This window comes from Caloenas nicobarica, chromosome 6 (assembly GCF_036013445.1).
Source record: "Caloenas nicobarica isolate bCalNic1 chromosome 6, bCalNic1.hap1, whole genome shotgun sequence".
Lineage (NCBI taxonomy): Eukaryota > Metazoa > Chordata > Aves > Columbiformes > Columbidae > Caloenas > Caloenas nicobarica.
The window spans coordinates 3,176,758-3,196,256 of NC_088250.1; the positions used below are offsets into that span (position 1 = coordinate 3,176,758).

The 19,499-nt window shown below is 42.7% G+C and overlaps 1 protein-coding gene across 1 annotated transcript in view; it reads right to left on the minus strand.

The window, feature by feature from the left end:
* The window catches only part of PLCL1 (phospholipase C like 1 (inactive)), a 106,394-nt gene extending 93,838 nt beyond the window's left edge, over positions 1-12,556 (minus strand). Inside the window, 5 exon segments of the mRNA XM_065637559.1 lie at positions 11,195-11,493; positions 11,496-11,629; positions 11,632-11,718; positions 11,721-11,967; positions 11,969-12,556. Of these exon segments, the coding sequence (XP_065493631.1) occupies positions 11,195-11,493; positions 11,496-11,629; positions 11,632-11,718; positions 11,721-11,967; positions 11,969-12,556 (1,355 nt within the window).
* Between the last annotated feature and the right edge of the window lie 6,943 nt (positions 12,557-19,499).

The window sequence follows — 19,499 nt, forward strand, 5'->3', positions numbered from 1 at the left end:
AAGAAAAAAGCAACCACTTTCCATTGATATTTACAAGATAAACCGAGAAATAAAACATTTTCCTTGTGTTTTCAGTTAATTGTATTTTTAAAATGTATTAATATGAAATATTAAGCTAGAATACACCTTACCTAAATTATATCTGTGTAAGAGAACTATTAATGACATTGAAACTTAATTTGACCCAATGGTTTCTGTTGGACAGGGAAGGAATTACCAGTAAACGAACCCAAGGGAGGGTGTTTGTTCTAAACCATCGCACTCCATTAAATTAATGGTCACGCTGGCCAGGAAAGCAGCTCATTGCTTTACGATACCGCTTTTCAGGGCATTTGACACCCGAAATACTGTAGCTCCCAGGGAAAAGGGGAAAGCACATTAGTGTCCTTTATGTGGAATTGAGAGACTGCCATGAAATGTTCTGCACCAATGCACTGCTTAACAAAGAGGCTATAAAAATATTTACGGATTCTGCTATATCAAGGCTGGGTTGATCGGAAAATAGCTATCATAAAACAAAGCATCTGGAGGGACGGGGAGCATAAGGACATTTCGGTACATAAACACAGAGCGAGAAAAAAATTCAGGCAACTGGGATGGTCACTATAAGCCAGTGCGATATAAATTAGCGTGAGAAAGATAAGAAATGACGCTTTTGAATGAACAACCTCCGAAAATGAGAGGTGGGAGTCGCTTCAGACCTCAGCAAGCAAACCCTGCCTGGAGGAGCATGCAGTATCCATCCTGCACAGCTTTTCCTTAGCGATCCTATGCGGTAATTAGAGGTGAGAAAACACGGTTCCCCAAATGAAACCCTCCGGAAAACACGTCCCCTCAATTACCCAAATCGTTCGAACAGCCACTTTGGGCAGGAATCAAGAAATTGCAGATAGGACTTAAGGATTTCTTGGCCATAAATAATGTGCTGGTGGCAAAAGTGAAGCAATAGGAAATCAGTTATGAATAACTCGTCTTCATAAGAAGTGCCACAGTTACGGCTCTGTCAAAGTAGCAGTTAAAGGTTTTTAATATGCTCTAAGCTCATACCTACGTCATTTGCTTCTTCAAAGGAAGAAAAGAACTGGGAAATCTGCTTTTATTTTTATTTTCACTAGTTCCATGTCATCCCTGGAATAGATGGGGATGGGTGCTTTAGGGAGGGGGTTGTTTTAGCTGATATTTCTGCACCTTTTGAAAAAACAAATGAGAGCTTTTGCATGCAAAAAACGCTCAGGAGAATGAGCGTCAGGAAGAAATTAAATCAGGCTCAATTGCAGAATTTTCAGTTCTCACCACTACTCACGCTCAGCTTTAACCTCCAGGCATGGGGTTTGATTTATGTGGAAAAAAAGAACACGTACATATAGGCTTAAACATCTCTGTGTGCTGCCCACTACGTACATACAGAGTACGACTTTCTATTGAAGGCCATCGATACCCAAAATAAACCCAAAATAAACTTGCAAAGGTGATGAACACAGAGAATTAGGTCTTATTTAGATGTGACAACCCACTAAAATAAAGATTTTTCGGTAGATCAGACCTTCTCATAGCTAAAACAATCTTTGGAGAATAAAACAGGTTACCGATTCAGAAACTATATTCTGGCAAAATACAAATTTTTATCCAATACGTAATATACAATATCCAGCATAATGGCTGTTTGGTGCCCAGCACTAAGGGTATTTCTCTTGGTGGTCTCTCTTGAGAGAGAAGGAGGTTTCATCACCCTGAAAGTCTCCAGAGTTTTGAGAAAGTAATCTGCTTTTTCTGTGGAAATCCATATGTCAAAGTATTTTGTAAAAGCAGCAGGAATAGCCATTTCATAGACAGCACATTTCCGTTCCCATGGTTGTAACCTTATAAAACAAGATACATTTGAAAAATAAAAGAGAACTACACAGATTTTAAGTAGAATAATAACTCGCTGGCTTTTGGTAATGGTAGCCTCTAAGGAATTATATTTTTGCTTGGCTGCAGAAGTGATCATTCTGAAATCCCTTTCCATTTGTTTCCAAAGTAACCCCTCGGGAAAGTTTATTTCCCTTCCTAAAAACCGCAGGTTGAGAATTTTTTTACTTGTCAAACACATTATTCCAATAATTCAGTACATCGTTCAATCGCTCTTGCCATTATTTTCTATAAAACTGATTAGCGTAATGCTACCTGTATCCTTCAGTTATTTTCCTCATCCATTAAAATATGGATAATTGAAATCTGAAAATATTTTCAGCCTAGTATTTTTCTTTATAGTCAGAAATTACAATTTCTAGGACACATAAAATACAAAACAGTTTGGAAGCTTCTTTCCAAAATAATGGAATGCCAGCAAATTTCAAAGGGAATGTGGGAAGAAAACTAAACTCACGTTTGGTGCAGCTCTAAAGGGCAGAGCAGGAAAGAATGAAACGACGGGTAATTTTGATTCCCTAGACTGGAAAAAAAAAAAAAATCTATTAACTTTTCCAGTAACTGACTCCAGTAAGACGCTGGAGAACAACGAAGCTGAGAAAGTGCCGTTATTGCACTGCAAGAGGAAAATTCTGGAGCAAAAGGAATTCCATCAGTCTGGAAAAATAAGAACCCTAAATAGCTTTGGGGCACAGTCCAGCAAAACGTGAATACTGAATACTTGGATTACCATCCAAGACTCTTCAGGTTTCCGTGTTAGTCGGGAGAGTAACGTATATATAATCTCCATCCTTATGTGTCTTTTCTGTGCCTTCTCATTTCTTTCTCCAACCTTCTAACACTGCTTTTTGGGAAGAAGCTTATAAAAAAAATAAAGCAGCACTGCAATTTTATTGTGCTGCATAATGTCCTTGGAAATGTTAAAATTTGAGAGTGTCTTACCATCCATCTTAAATGCACACAAAGCATTTTATCTGTGTCCAACGCCTTGTATTCCTTCCCAAAAAGACAAAGCATGGGGGTTTCATAGCTGAAATTATTCTAACACACTTGAACTAAAGAATCACCACTACATTATTGTGGCAACAAAAATAATACAGCTTCAAGTGGGATTTAATCTGGACTTCTGTGTGTTGGTTTTGCATCTTTAGTCGATTCGTCTTGCGTTTCCTAAGAATTTCCCAGTGTAGTCAAGGCCACAGAGCAAAATCAGGGAGCAGATTCTGAGCTGACAGTAGCAAGGTTACGATGGATAGCGGGTGGAAAAATAAAAGATCAAAAAACCGTGTGCCCGAGTCGAAATTCACAGGTTGATCAACCCCACTGTGGCTTGACCAGCCATTTGGAAACCAGCGCACACTCCCATAGGTTCAAAGCAGCACGGATTTAATTCCAACATACCGGGCAAAAACGTTACTACGTGGACAAAAGGTTGCAGATTATGGGTTTTTTAACTCGACAACTGTAATTAATGATCTTCACCATTAACCGATGACCATTTCCTTTGCAATAAAAGAAAATGTTCTATTTTTAAGTGACAAGATGGAAAAATAGGAAAGAGCAGGCGGGTTTGGGCATAAAATGAGGTAAAGCAGCTATTTTTAAGTGGCTGGCAGACTCTGGTAAAGGTTAGAAATCCTTAATCGAGGCGTTGTTAAGTCCCACTGAGTTTTCTGCCCCGCTTACCCTGCTCCACACATCCACGTTCTATGATGCCAGTCTCCTCTGTTCCCGACTTTTAGCACCAGATATTGGCTTCGCGGAACGGACACAAGTGGCTAAACAGGATGAAGCTTTCACACACGAATTATCCTTGCTTACAGAAGAACGGAGAAATTTTATTAAAAAAAAATTCGACCTGGGGTTATGGCACATTTCCCCCTTCACTGTGCCCCAGGATTCTGTAGGTCCATTACTACCTTCGTAGTTTATATTAACAGATACTCCAGTATCCTCCTGTATCTGCCTGTGTTTTGGCGATAACAGACACTCCGATACCATCCTGAATCCCGCTGTGTTTTGGCACCAAGCACACACTGCAGTAATTAACACCAGCAGCATCTTCTCCAGCAGAATATTTGTATATTGTGCAATTAACTCCGTACAAGCTCTGCTCTCTCTCCTGTCCATATAGCCCTTCCCCTGCAAGCACAATATTGCACAACAGACTTTAAAGCGAGCGCGAGAAGGGAATTATTTCCTAGATGTTCGACTCTTTGAACACTTCTACGTGCAGTTACTTGGCAGTTAATGTTTTCTTCTTGCTTTTCACACCTCCTAGCAGAACACCCAGTGGTGTCCTCAGGGAAAGAGGCACTCAGACTGATCTGCAAAACCAAATATGAATCCGTCATCCTAACGAGTCAATTAATTAGGCAGCCAGGCGTGGCTGGACGTGACCGCGACACTGCAACTAACTGGTGGTTTCCACAGGCGGCATTTATCAGTCCTACCCTGAAAGATGCCATTCATTTACAACCACCAATATTCACCACTCACTGAAACTTATTTTAATTAAAAACTAATGCAAATCTTGACATAGACGACCTAGTACCGGCTTTAATTTTAGCTAACTCCTGATGACTGTCAGTTTAAAAAAAAATCAAGACTTTTCTATACGCAATTTCTTTTTATAAAAATCCTTTTGAATAAACCATTGAAATTTGTAGAGTAGGAGGTAACTAAAAAAAAAGTTCTTGCAATATAGGCTAGTTATTTGGCAGTGTAAACCCTCCTCTTAAACATATATCTCTGCTGCAACGCTGAATTAAAATGGTCTTTTTTTGCTTTTGAAAAAAAGTTGTATTTCACAATAATTACCCAGTTTAGCTCTTGGGTTCACTAAAGGAAACAACATTACCATTTTCTGCTGCTAAAATTATGTAATAATGCAAATTCAGCCTAAAAAGTCAATTTAACATGTTCTGGGAATTTCTATTAGCATGCAAAGAATATGATACATACGAAGATAGATGGGTGGAAAGATAATAAACTGAGCAAGTGAAACTATGTTGTTTAGAACACACAGATACCCAGACATGTGAACACTTCAGTATTTTCCTTGAATGATATTTGGAGAACAGTGCAATATGTGCTCCTGGCTGCAATACGCCACAGCACAAGCCAGAGACATTCTATGATCCCTCAGCAGGTGTGCAGGGAGGTAAACAAAGTACACGACATTTCAAATGAAATGAAAAATTTCTGGAGTATACCACATCTGCACCACATAAACGGTGTGTCTCAGCAGGGTCGTGTCTTCTGCCTCACAACTGCCCAAAAAAAGACGGAAAATGCTGCAATCATTTTAGGTTAGAATGCAAATCTTTCCGCTCCTTGCCCAGTGAACGGAACACGGTGCCCACACTGTTCCTTTCACATCCTCACATTTCTGAAAACGATGCCAAAGGCGCTTGCAAGAGGATATAGCTCCGTTTATTCCAGCTGAGAGCTGAGCATCTTTGGCAAAGTTAAAAGCTGGGCTGAGGGAAATATGCAGCTTTGCAGAGAGGGCTAAGTGGAAGCCAGACAGCAGCTATATGCCAATTTTCTTAAGAAAGCTAAGAAAAATGTACAGTCCCCTCCTGTTCGGGAGGCAAGGCACTGCTGTAGGGTCTGAGTGTGCTCTTAAGCTCCAGGGTTTTTACTTGACAAACCGGTAAATGGGATCAACCATCCCGAATCAGCTCTGATTGAACTGCGAGTCTGGACATTTGCCCTCAGAAAGGTAGGCCAAGGGACATGGATTTCACCACCACACATGAAGGTGGGCTCCGTCGGGCCCTGTGCCTCCCTCTCATCCAGAAAGACGTAGCAAAAAAGCCTCGAATACGAGCAGAATGGGTGACATTCAGCACACAGACCCCGCGGCAGCGCTGCCAGGCAAACAACTCACAGCAAGGGCATCTGTTTATTAAGCCGTCTCTTCTTTTTCTCAGCTCTAACAGCAACCTAACTCTCTTTTGGTGTCTTTCTAATTAGAGCAACTGTTATCTGGAAATAATCCCCTAAAAGTTATTCTTCAGCAGTGATGTTGCTCTTGTTTAAAGCAATACAGTTTTGCCGAACGAACCTCACCTAGGTCAACGTAGGATCAGCATAATTAAATTAACAATGTTTTAAGTCCTTAAGGGCCTGAAAAAGAAAATTTCAGAGTAAAATCACAGTGGTTAGTGATCGGGTATTTGTGTTGAACCCAATCCTTCCTCCATTGATGGCAATGGGAAAATTGCCACTGATTTCAGGGACTGCAGAATCCTTGTTTCCACTCAAAATCTGCATCGCTTCAGGGAGTAAGTGCCACCGTGAATCATAACGCTCGCAGAAAGAAATTCACAGGCTATATACACTGTGACTTACATTTGCAAATCATACAACTGATTTTCCATAACGCTGCAAGACGAGGCTCCCTTCGGGGTCCCTCCACCCACATTGCCCAGAACAAATCTGTCCTCACCCCAGCACCAACACTCGGGTCTGGGCTCCATCACCACAGAACACAAAACCTCTGTGCAAAGTCCTTTTTCAGACATTTAATGAACTCCAGCGCGTATTTTTTAGACAGCGCTCACAGAATTTTTTTGTTACAGTATTTATATGAGGTAGCCTGGAGGTGCGTCATACTTCAATGGAATAGAGTTCTTCTATTAAACTGTTACATTTGTTAAATTAATTTAATACGCTCCTACATAATCTCATTTGGAAAAAGAAGAGAGATCTTGCAGTGATTCATAGTGCTCTCTCCTGATAGCTCTGGCTTGAAGAGATCAGCACTTACTTTGGCTGAGCAAAATGCAGCTTCTAATCGGGCATTTATGAAAATTGTTATAAAAATAATGTAAAAGAACAACAAAAAATAGAAACACATGGCTCTTCCAAGCAGAAGTACGGCTTATAAAAGCATTTAATGCAAGAACCCAGAACTCATCTACATTTACAATGAGTTGCCTGTACTATATTTTGAAAACATCTAAGGAGGAAATCCTGTGCATTTTATTCAAGCAACTCCTTTTCTCTTGTGTTTTCCCCAAAAACTACCTGGAAAAGCTAAATAAGATTTTTTGTATCTTACAATCAAACCAGATTAGCAATCCATCAAAAACTGCCTAATGCACTAAAACCATGCAACACCTACCCATGATACAATACACAGAACTAGATTCAAATTATGCTGAAGGATCACGGCTCAACACAGCTTGACAGGCTTTGGGTCCGTAAAACTATAAACCACGAGCACTATACAGCTCAGGAGGAGAATCAAACCTTCACGGTATAGATTTACAGCTAGAATATTTTTTAAAATCCTCTCAGTACAGTAGCAAAGTAATAATATTTTGGTGTTGGTTACCTTTTATACTTTGATGCTCCTTTAAATAGGCATTACCTGGTGCATGCTGCCCAAAATAATCCCATGACTAATTTTGTTCATGTAAGTGGCTCTGGAACAGGAATACTTATCTCTGTTTGATTGCATTTAATTACTTAAATTAGGACGTGCACACAATCTTAATGGTTGGAGACTTTCAACTTAATAAATACATGTGTTGAGAATGAACCACGACTAATCATTACAATAATCACAGAATCACAGAATAATAATCTCAGTAACTTAAACACACTTCAGAAAGGGGCTCAATAATCATTAAAACTGCAACTTTCTGACATAAACACAATCCCCCAGAACACAGTATTATATGTAAGTAGACTTCAAAACCAAAAATGTTTATGAAACGGAAAGATTTAAGAACAAGGTTTTGCCTGTAAATACACTTCTACACCAATACGTACAAATACATCGGTCTTCAGAACTTGTTAGTCTTTGGTAAAGTCATTTAGCCTTTTGCAGAACTTCACTTTTTAATCAAGTCTCAAGAGTTCCTAAACTGTTTTGCATGTCAAAACCTCCAAGTCATATTGGCTAAAAGAAAAAAAAAAAAAGGCGCTAGAATACATGTGTAATGAAAAGCTATATTAATCAGCATTCCCCACTTCTTAGAAAAATCAACAAGGTATTACCAAAAATTAGACCTACCAGGTGCATCCTGCAAAGCAAAAACCGTGCTGGTTAGGTTACGAGCATCACCACAGAGGCTGCAATATTGGTTCTACAGAAACTGCATTTTCACACCTACTGTGGGGAACAGCAGAAAAAAACCCATGCCATTAGCTCAAATCAACCATTTTTACTACAGATGGAGTTGATCTCAGTGGAACTACAAAATGAATAACGTATTATCATAAGGAACAGGATTTGCATCTCTGCACAGATAGGAAGACTTGGTTTTATTAACAGCTGCTGAACATATTTGGAAAGCAGCAGAAAGCATTCCTCACCGCTGCTCTACCCACCAGCACCATTGCGCCAACAGAACATCATTTTTCATCGTTACTTATGTACATCTGCAAAATAGTGCACATAGCATACTTGAAAAACAAATCAACCAGTATCACCCAGTTCATCTCTTATTCCTGACCAAAACAGCTCCTACTTCTTACCTAGAAAACCTATCAAACAACTGCTGGAACCTGTGGTTGCAGATCCCTGGACTCGCTGGCATCCTACAGGAAACATACTGTCTCTCCAGTTTGAAAAAGGTCACCTTTAGGTAATTTCAGTGGAAGATACACCCAAATAATCTTGACTATTATGGCCCTGCATGGAAAGGCACCACAAACACAATGCTATTGTCCATCTCTACCCACACGTTTAATGAGATCACTGGTCGTGTGTCACATTATATGGAACAGACAAGAAAACTACTCCAGAGTTAGCACTCAGCATAACAGACACATTTGCTAGAGATGCAGTGTGCCCTGGATGTAGGTTGTTGAGGTTTGGGTTTTTTGAAAGTATGAACTCAAGTTTACACAAGTCAGTGAAAAGGCTCCAAGTTCTCCTCGAGCACAAGTTAACTTAAATAACTTTTTAGTTGAGCGCAGAGATGGCTGGAAATTGCAATTATTGTATTCTGTGGCAAATCCAACCATCAGAAACAGAAGGTCTGAATTAAACATGAAAAATTCCAAGAAATCTAGTGGAAAGAAACCTTCAGCTATTATTCATAGACTGGCTTGGCCACGAGGTACATATTAAAAGGCTCTGCAGCATGTGTGAGTGACTCTGGGCCTGCACCAGAGAAAAATATCTGTAAGAAACTTTTCTGGCAAAACTTAGATCCCTGAAAGGCGTAAGAAGTTGGGGGTTTTTAATCTTAATTCCAGCTAAAATTTGCATTCAACACCTGAGGAACATTTCCTAGGACATCAGAAATTCCTGAAGGTTGCAGACAAATACGTTTTTTAATTCCTATCCCAAGTTAAAAGTATTATCCATTCACCAGTATAATGCCAAAGGAAAACTGAAATTCAAAACACTTTTGTACACCACCGAGACAACCTTGTGGGAAAATAAACGTAATATTCTGTCTGGGGTCCCGACAACGTGCCTGAGAGATGCATAACCCACAAATTCTCAAGTTCATGTACCTGCTATCAAACACAACCGTGTTATCTAACTTAATTCACCATCTTAACAACTAAATTTAACATGCTTTTCATTCCATTTCTACCGCAAGACCATTCCAGACCCTTACTGTGATTGGGATAATTCTCTAGTTTCCAGACTGGATCTGTGCATAGGCATTCTTTGTTCTAAAGGCGATGTTGTACTAGAAATCAAGTTTTCCCTCATGTAATATTCAATCCATTGCCCTTATCAGCCCACCCTTGTTATCTTTCTTTGCACCCACTCCAGTTTGAACGCACCATTCTCTAAGCACAGGAAACTGAGTTCATCCCGTGTTTCAGATGAGGCTTAACAGTTCCTTAGATAACAACATCAATACTTTCTCATCTCTATCAGAAATCTCTCTGCTGATAAATACCACCCCAGGATGGATCATTATCACTCCCCATAGTATTGCTAAATATCGAATGTAGTAAAAATGCTCATTAACAGTTATCTACCATTTGTGGCATTAGAACGTATCTACCACACAGCACTGGTACAGTCTGTAAAAACAAGGATATGTCCTCTAATTTAAATCTAAGACTGTGTCTTTACAATTTTTGAAAACTTCAGACAATTCCAAGGGAAAATACCATTTCCATACCAGAACACTTAGAGAACTTTGCTCCCGATTTAGTAAAGCATTTATGTAACGACAGATTGGAAGCATTCCCATCACATGCAGTGGATGCCTTTAGACGACTAAAACCACGCTTCAACGCTTCGTTAGACTTAATGGGTTAATATTTCAAGGTGGAACTTTCAAAGGATCCTCAAGGCTCTTTTGCACTGGTCTCCTCTGAATGTTAAAGCTTTAAAATGCAAAAAAAAAAAAAAAAAAAGGCAAATAATCTTGTTTATGCGTTCCTCCTTCGAATGGATACACCAAGCTCTAAGAGCTGAGCATGTGTTCTCTGCTCCTTGCCATGAGCCGGAGCTCTGCCTTCACACATTTACACAAGTGAAATCTCGTTTTCCCGATGCCTTCCAAGTGCAAATCACTACACGGGGACCACGTGTGGCCATATGCTAAATAAAGTTTCCCAGGAGACTTCATTCATCATCTCCCGAGAAACTACCGATGAGCCTACGCACTTGCAAGGAGATACCATTTCATTCGAAACCACATAATTTATTCTTAAAAATTAAACTGGGGGGGGGCAATATAAAAATAATCATAAGGCTATTTTCATTACCAGATTATAACAAAGACGGAGGCTTTTAAGGTCACGCTCGACCTGTTAATGTCACACAGAGAGTGTTAAACACAGTTTGCTCCGTAGCAGTCTGTACTACATCCAGCCTCCGAACACGCCTTCTGTTAATTTGTGACGCTGCATATTTTGCTACTCGAGAGCCAAGAAAACCATCGCTGCAGAAGCTATTTATTCTGCCTTCAGGTGCTTCATAGATATCAAATAAGCACAGACACGAGCTGCTACACAAAAACTTTGCAACTCCTTGGGAAGCTGCCTCGCTGCGAAATCCCCGGGGCAGGCGGGAGCGACCCGGCCACCCCCGCACAGCCCCGCTCCCCCGGCACCGCCCGGCCGCTCTGCCCCTTCGGCAGCCCCCGGCAGCTCCGGGGGGTGGGCAGCGCCGCAGCCCCGTCCCCCTGCAGGTGCGGGCAAGGCAGCCGCTTCACCGGCCGCTCGCCGGCGGGCTCCCAGCCCGGCCCATCCCCGGCCGCCCCGCACCGGAGAACCGCTCCAGCCCGGGCAACCCGGCGGCGGCGGGACGCGCGGGAAGCGCCCGGGCGGGGCAGCCCGTCCTTACCTTGATGATGCTGCTCCTCCGCGGGGTGGCCTTGGCCGCCTCCAGCAGGCAGGCGTCGGGGTCGGGCGCTGCGGGTGCCCCCAGGCTGCTGCCGGCCAAGCGCTCGGCGGCACCGACGGCCGAGACGCCGCTGCGGCGCTCCCGCCTCCTGCCCGGGGCGTCCAGCGCAGCCGGCTCGGGCTCCTCCTCGGCACGGGGAGCGGCGTCGGGAAGGGCACGGCCCGCCGCCGGCGGCTCCCTGCTGCCGGCAGCCTCTGCCATCGCCCCGCCGAGCCGTGGCAACTTCGCCGGGGCGCTGAGAAGGCGGGGGACGTGCACACACAAACACACACACACACGGACGGCGCCCCGCGGCGCTCCCCTCACGGCACGGCGGCGGCAGCGCCAACTTTCCCCGGAGGGGCCATCCCCGCCCGCCGCTGCTGAGCGTGCCCCACGGGGCTGCGCAGCCCCGCGGTGCTGGAGGCACGGGGAGAGCGGCGGCGCCGAGTGACGGGGCGGCGGGGCCGTGCGCCCGGCGGGCGCGGCAGCGCGCAGGAAGTGCCGCCGCGGCACCGCGCTGTTGTGACAGGAGCCGGGCGTGTTTTGACTGGCGGCGTTGACGGACGGGGCGCCGGGCCACTCAGCGCTGCGGCTGCCCCCGGGGGCTGCGGCGCCGGCCAATAGGCGTGACGGGGGGGCGTGTCCGCGGGACGCCTGGATAAGCGCTGGCAGGTAGGGCTGTGAAACGGCGCCCGCCGCAGCGCCGAGCGAAGCGCTGCGGGACGCGCCGTCCCGTCCGCTCTCCTCTGGCCGTGGGGAGCGCGCAGAGACAGCCCCGCGCGCGTTTTGCGAAGGTCTGGGCTGCGCCCGTGTCACGGTAAAAACCGCGCAAGGGGACGCAGGTTACCTCCCCTGCTGCGGCGAGGCAGGGACCGCGGTCAGCGAGGGAGCGCGGGGCAGGCGGCGCGAACGGAACGCCGCGCTCAGGCCCCGGTTGCTGAGGGCGAGTGAGGGGTGTGTCGCAAAAAAAAAAAACAAAAACCAAAAAACCACAACCCACGGCAAAGGCTCACGTCGCGATCCCGCATCCCTTGAAAATGAGGCCAAAACCCCCCGCCCCGAATCACGCCGGGCTGCGATTTCGCCGCCTTCTCCCCTCAGCTCGCTGCCCTGACGGCCGGCGGCCCGGGGCGCGCCCCGCACAGCCCCGGCGGCCGCCGTGCGCGGCCAACAGCGCCCCCTGGCGGCGCGGCCCCCGCCCCGGGCCGGACACCTCGGGAGAAACAGAAGAGCAAAGGAAAAGCAAGCAGGCTGATGATGAATAGGTTCTATAGAAAGGTGAAAAATAGGTGGGGTGGGGCTGGAGCAGGTGTTAGCCATTGGAGACGTCAGTCTTCAAAAACTACAGCTGTTGGCTTGAAGGGCAGTAAGACTCAGTGGAAAACGTAATTTATTTCTGATTTCTAAAGTAATTTCTTGTGTTGGGCACCTGTGGGAAGTCTGTGACGAAGCAGGAAAGGGTAAGAGAACCATCTTATGGCAGGCAGTCAGTAGCTACTAACAAATACCTAGCTACAGAACATAATTACCACTTAAAAGCCATGAACTTTCATATATATACCCACAATATATATAATATTTGTAATTCCATGTAAAACAGAACTTCTGTCAAGGTTACCAAGTCATTTATCATGTTCGACACAAAAAAATTCTAATTGAGGGACAGAGCTAAATACCACTGAACGTTTTTATTAGGCTCCATCTACATTCGATGTGAAAAATATGTCGTAATACTTGTATACAACAGTTGGTTTGTTTGTTTTTCAGTGAGAAAGGCCTCAATATAAGTAACCCTAAAAAAGATGCGAAGCATTCACATTGAAGAAACATTTATCCTAAAAAATACTGGAGGACTCAGCCCCATTGTACAAGAGAGAGAACATGATACCAGGTCATTGCAACAAATAGGGGAAAAAATAAAGAAAGAGGGAAAAAAGCTGATGGTTACATATCCACATACTGTCCCAGAGACTGACCTACAACCAGTTTAAAGACAATGGAAAAGGTAATTGCTGTGCAGTATGTTATCAGAGGGAATTACTACTTCATGTAGAAATACATTGTAGCTTTTTCATATATTGTGTGAGGTCATATGAAGTTAACCACCAGTTTTACACTAAAAGTGCTTGTGTAGAAAGTAAAAAAAAAAATCACGATTGCTTGGTGATAAGTGCGTTTTGAGATGATCTGATGCAGCTCATTGTAGAAAGATACCGCAGTGTCATCTACAATTACTCGAGACAGAGACAGATTTTCAAGAACAGTCAAGGAAAGGCAAGATGATAGATAAAAAAATCTATTTGTGTTTGCCTGAACAGATGAGTCAGCAAGTGCCTGCAGTGTCTATTTTAATGTGGTTTTTTGTACACTCAACTTACTCCATCCACGAGGCACACAATTGTTCCTGAGTGGGTGTATTTTGTATCATAAAGCTGCTGAAAATGCAGTTGTGTTGGAGCCATGCTGGAGCACAGCTTACATAAGCCAGTAGTTTCCACCTAGATGAGGCATTTTGGGAAGCTCTTCAAATCAAGTGTTGTGCTGGGAGTGGTGCTCCTGCACCCATTGACCGTGGCTGATGAAGTGTAAAAACTCACATATTTTCCTGTGTCAGGAACAGCTAATTTGCAAGACCAGGAAAAAGCAATGGGGAACAAGTTGTAATTTCTTCAAGTGTGCATTCGCAATGATAGCAAATCATAATTCATTTTAGAATTAATGAGGCTTATGCAAAGCTATTGGTGAGAACATGTATTGCTAGGTAATTCCTGAAGCACTGATATTTTTTTTTTTAAGTCTCAGTGGTTATTGTGTCTGGTTTTGCTTTTATATCCTGCATATGATATTACAAAACAAAAAAGCATGTTAATGGTATCATTTATTTATACAAAGCTGTACTTGTTGCTAAGCTTCACTCAGGTTTTGGCAAAACGACCCCAAGTCATATTTTGCATATAAAACTATTATTAAGTTTTTAAGCTGGAAAGAAAAAAAGAAAGGCAAATTAGCATCAGTATGAAGCAAATATAGACAAAAGGTCATAATCTTTACTTTCAAATGTACTGCATATGTTTTCAAGTTTTGTAAAATTTTAAAAATATTTGCACTAATTGAATCAATGCCTCCTAATTTTTTTTTGTTAATTCTCGTTTTCTCTTGCCTCCTACTTTGTTGGAAAAGCCTCAGACAACTTATTTTATTTTCTAGGCAGTTCAAATGTTTGCTGTGGTTTAACCCCAGCTGGCAACTCAGCCCCACACAGCCGTTTGCTCATTCCTTCCTGCTGGGATGGGAGAGAGAATCAATCAGAAGAGTGAATGTGAGGAAACTCATTGGTTGAGATAAAGACAGTTTAATAGGTAAAGCAAAAGCCGCGCACACAAGCAAAGTACAAGGGATTCACTCCCTGCTCCCCATGTCGGGCTCAGCCATCTCCAGGAAAGCCGGGTTCCATCACATGTAACGGTGACCGGGGAAGACAAGCATCACCCCCTTCCTTCTTCTTCCCCCAAATATAAACTGAGCATGACGTCACATGGGATGGAATGTCCCCTTGGCCAGTTTGGGTCGCCTGTCCTGGCTGTGTCCCCTCCCAGCTCCTTGTGCACCTGGTGCAGCCTGAGAGGCTGAAAAGTCCTTGACCGCTATCCAGCAACAACTAAAACATCAGCGTATTATCAACATTATTCTCATTCTGGATCCCAAACACAGCATCATGCCAGCTACTAGGAAGAAAATTAACTCTATCCCAGCCAAAACCAGGACAATTCTTCTTCTCTAACTTAGCAAGACATACTTTTGTGATATGCCTCAGTCTTAATGATGTTTTTCCTCCAGCTGAAGTCACTAATTAATTATTTTCACCACCTGATAGTACTTTCAGGCTAATCCAGTGGTTTTAATAACCACAGTTATGGAAGATTTTTGCCAATTCTTAGCTCCGAGGGATAATCCTTTGTTTTAGCAGCATTGTTTGCCCAAATAGATATGCCAATTAAGTATGAGAAAGGGTAAAATCAGAACCTCAGTTAGGTCGTGTTTAATCCTATTTCACAGCTACTGCTTCCTATCTAGACACATGCCCAAGCCCTTGGAGTGGAATGTATTGATTTCCAAATGGCGATCAGTGCATGTGGCAAGCACTACAACGTTGGTGAACACCAGAATTAACGTTTGTGGTCCCAGTGCATCAGAATTTTTCTATGGGAAGACGGTAAAATGCCACGTGTTTCCTTGTTTTTGTAAACAATTAAAAAAACGTTTTTTTCCCTATTCTGATTTTCAAGGGTAGATGTTTGACAAGAACCCATTTCCCTTACATAAGCAAAGAACCGCAACATGAGTTGTGATTCAAATTTTTGGCCATCTTCAAATTTTTGGCCAAAGTGATTGAAGCTTGGGAAGTTAACAAGTCATTGAAAATAAAGTTTTTAATGGACAGCTAATCCCAGAAGTGGTGCTACAACCCGGGCAAAACAGAGTTTATTCATTCATGCAACTAGTGAAGCTTTCTCAAGTTCCAAATGTTTAGTTGCTGGTTGCTTAAGTTGGGAGGGCAGAGAAGGCACGTGGTATACATTATAACAGAAATTGTCTTGAGGATTTGGAGGAGTCTTAAAGATCCACTCTTATTCTAGTGTAATAATACTTAATAATAATAATAATAATAATGGCTCTTGTTTGAGGTAGGTGGTAATTCCACTTAATGAGAACATTTACCAATGACTGTCTTTTTCACAGAGCTCTTTTTAACTCTGATCATTGCTTTTAGTATTTCTTCGGCTGTGACACGTGCATAGAAATGTAATTGTAGTTGTTGCTGCCTTTCAGGCTACGTGAACTTACTTGTTAACTACTATGAACAGCATGATCTAATAGGTGTGTGCTATTTCCTCCTTTCTTTGGTCATTATCTATCAACAAGGACAATTTCATGCCAGCGTACTACATTACAGCTTTTCACATCCTTGCTGGCTCAGTGTTAGAAATATAAATGGATATATTCAGTGTTAGAAATATATGTGCCGCTAAGGTTCCCATGCACTTACATGCAATTTTGGGGGAACATTTGGATTATCATGAACTGTGCAGCTGCTGGGGAAGGAGCATTAGTGTTAAATGATACCAGGAATTCTTCTTATTGAGAAGAGAAAGCATTCTGGTAATATCCCGATTAAAAAGCTACTGTTATGCTCTCTAATCTTGCCACCTCAGAAGAAAATTGCTAGCAATGTCACCAGTAGCCATATTCATACTTATTTTGCAGTTAAAGTCTTTGGAGGAAATGTGGCCAGTATACCAAGCACGGAACCTTGGCTATTCATCTGCATTATTATCTACAGATAAGTAACAGAAGCAAAAAGCCTTTTCCAAGGTCAGGGAATCAATCAGTGAAACGGCAGTCTGTTGCCAGGCCCATGTATTACTCATAAAATCATCCTTGTCTTTTTGTGCCTGGACAATTCTTCTTTTCTCCTCCCAAGCCATTTTTTCTCCCCATTTTTCTCTCTTGCCTTTTTTTTTCCCCAGTTTATCTTTCCTCGCTTAACCTCTGACATTCTCTGATGCTATAAGGAAAGGAGAGCCGGTTCCTCACCAGGAGTCTCTTCCCTTAATGAACCCACCACATAGCGCTAGGGCAGCCCGGCAACTTTTGTTGTAACATTTAAATCCTAAATGCAAGGCATTTTTTTTTCCAGCCCTGCTAGTAATCTTGTTAAATTTACAGAGGTGTTGGCTTTTCAGGTTTTCAGTTTTTAAATTATCAGAATAAAAAATAGCTCAATCTTTCTCATTTATTTGCAACAGTCCTATTTTTGTCGCAACTGCCTTATTTTAAATGTAAATGTCCCAGATTTAGTTTTTTTAACTTGAAGAGGAGGTGTAATGTAGAAGATCCAACAATTAAAACTATGCAAAATACACTTTCATGTCTCTGAATGTTTCTGTATTCTCTCAGCTGTTCTGTCTTCAAATTCCCCAAATCAAGATATGAAGTTCATGAAAGGCTTGGCCTATTCTGTCTTTCACATAATTAAAATGTATTGCTGTTCTTAGGATAAGCTTTGTTGTCATCTGATAAATATTCATAAAAGTCAGTGAATGCATTTCAGCAGAGTTCTCTACTCTCACCAAAAAAAAAAAAAGAGAAACTACTTCTAAAAATCTCATCAGCTCTACTAAAATTGCCTTTACTCTTATGCAGTTTGCTCAGACAGCTAAAAATACGCCACTACTAAGAGTCAAGCATTATATTGTCACAAGCACAGAATTATTAGAATGTCTCTTTTAGATTTGTGGGCGGTTTCTGTTGTTGGTTTGGGGGTTTGTTTTTTTGGTTTTTGTTTTGAGGTGGGAGTTTTGCTGTTGTTGTTGGATTTTTTTGGTGGTTTGGTTGTCGTCGTCATGGGGGTTTTTTTGTTTTGTTTCTTTGGTTGGTTTTTAATTCCATGTGGTAACAATAATGTTGCAGAAGCTGGTAGATGTTGAAGCAACACCAGAAAATGACGGAGCAGTGCAGGGTCCTGTGAAGACAGCACGTCTGGCCCTGCCTGCGCTTGGTGAGTTAAGTGATGAAATTTATATGGAAAGTAGGTTTAGGTTGGATCAGTATAATTTGCACAAAGCAAACTGAAGCAGGACACGAAGATTTGAATTCAACTAAAATGTATTCTGTTGTAGACAATATCAAGATAATCTTCCTTGAAGTTTTTTATTTTAAAGCACCTGGAAAAGTATGTCAGGAGAGTAGCCAGTGATGAACTGACCTCACAGTGATCCTGATGTCGTATCTCAAGGTTGCGCTGCTGTGATTTAGCCCATGGACACTGGATCACTTTGAAAAGCAGCTTTCCCGCTGGGGTGGTTCTCCCAGCACACATCTGTCCACCTCCCAGCTCCTGCCGTCATCAAATCAAGCATTTTTGTAGGGCCATACCTTATACCTACATTGGTTATGAGCTTGACATTTGAATCACTGTTTTGTTTCGTTTGTTTTTTTTTTTCCAGACCTGTTTAAGTAGCAGAACTATTTTCAGGGCAAATCGCATTTGCCAACAGGATGAAATTGCAGAGCAGGGGAACAGGTTGTAGTGCTGCTCATTAAATGACCGGAGAAGTACACCCGACACAAGCGTTACTCTCGGTGCATCTCTTCCAGTTCAGTAAGGGCTGAAAAAAGAGTTGGAATATTTTAAGAAGTGCTTATGAGGGTGAGTGATATTTTCTAGTCATCTCTGCTCATGGACTAATTGCATGTCTGAGGTTATCCCATGTCTGGAGTTGCACAGCAGCTTCTCTCATTATGAAAATATAAGGTCACTACAAGTCCTCATTAAATAATGGATTTACTGTGTTGTGTACTCTTTAGATTTATTGTGGTAAATGAATTGGATGGCTCAAAAGACCATCGGTAATTTTTTTTCGATTTGCAATGAACAGATTAGTACAGAGTGCTCACTTCTGGCTTTAAAATAAGACAGACATGTGGATGCTGACTGACATATCTGCCCAGCTGTTGCAAGTCAAACTGACAGAAATGTGGAGCTAAGACAGCAGAGAGTAAAATCAATGTAAGAAAACTTAGAAAGTTGTAGAAGTATTCCTCAGTTTTAAGTATAAATCATAGAAATATTAGTTTTCAGTAGCAGGTTGACTTCAAGTGCTCCAACGGCTAAAATGAAGATAAAAGCATAAATAGACAAAGACCTGTTCCACATAAAATCACACACAGAGTTCTTAGTAATCGAAAAATATCTATACAGTTGCACAGCGGTTTCCAGGGCGGCCTGCCTGCTTGAGTGAGGGTCTCTGTGGGAGCCTTAGGAAGTCTCTCTGAGTTGAAGGACTTTCACCTCTTCATGCCGACAGTCATAAACTCTGAACTATGTTTTCTGGTGAGTCAGAGCTGGGGAAGAGCCTCACTGGGCTTTTCTGTATTTCTCCCGCCGAGGCCACAGCTGAGGTGACATGCAGGACCCATGTAGAGGAGAAGAGGAGACTGAGGGGTGACTCTTTCATGGGGATCAACATGGAAAGGGGGAGTGTCAGGAGGATGGAGCCAGGCTCTTCTGGGTGACAACCAGTGACAGGACAAGGGGCAGTGGGTGCAAACTGGAACACAGGAGGTTCCACTTAAATTTGAGAAGAAACTTCTTCATGGTGAGGGTGCCAGAGCCTGGCCCAGGCTGCCCAGGGAGGTTGTGGAGTCTCCTTCTCTGCAGACATTCCAACCCGCCTGGACACCTTCCTGTGTAACCTCATCT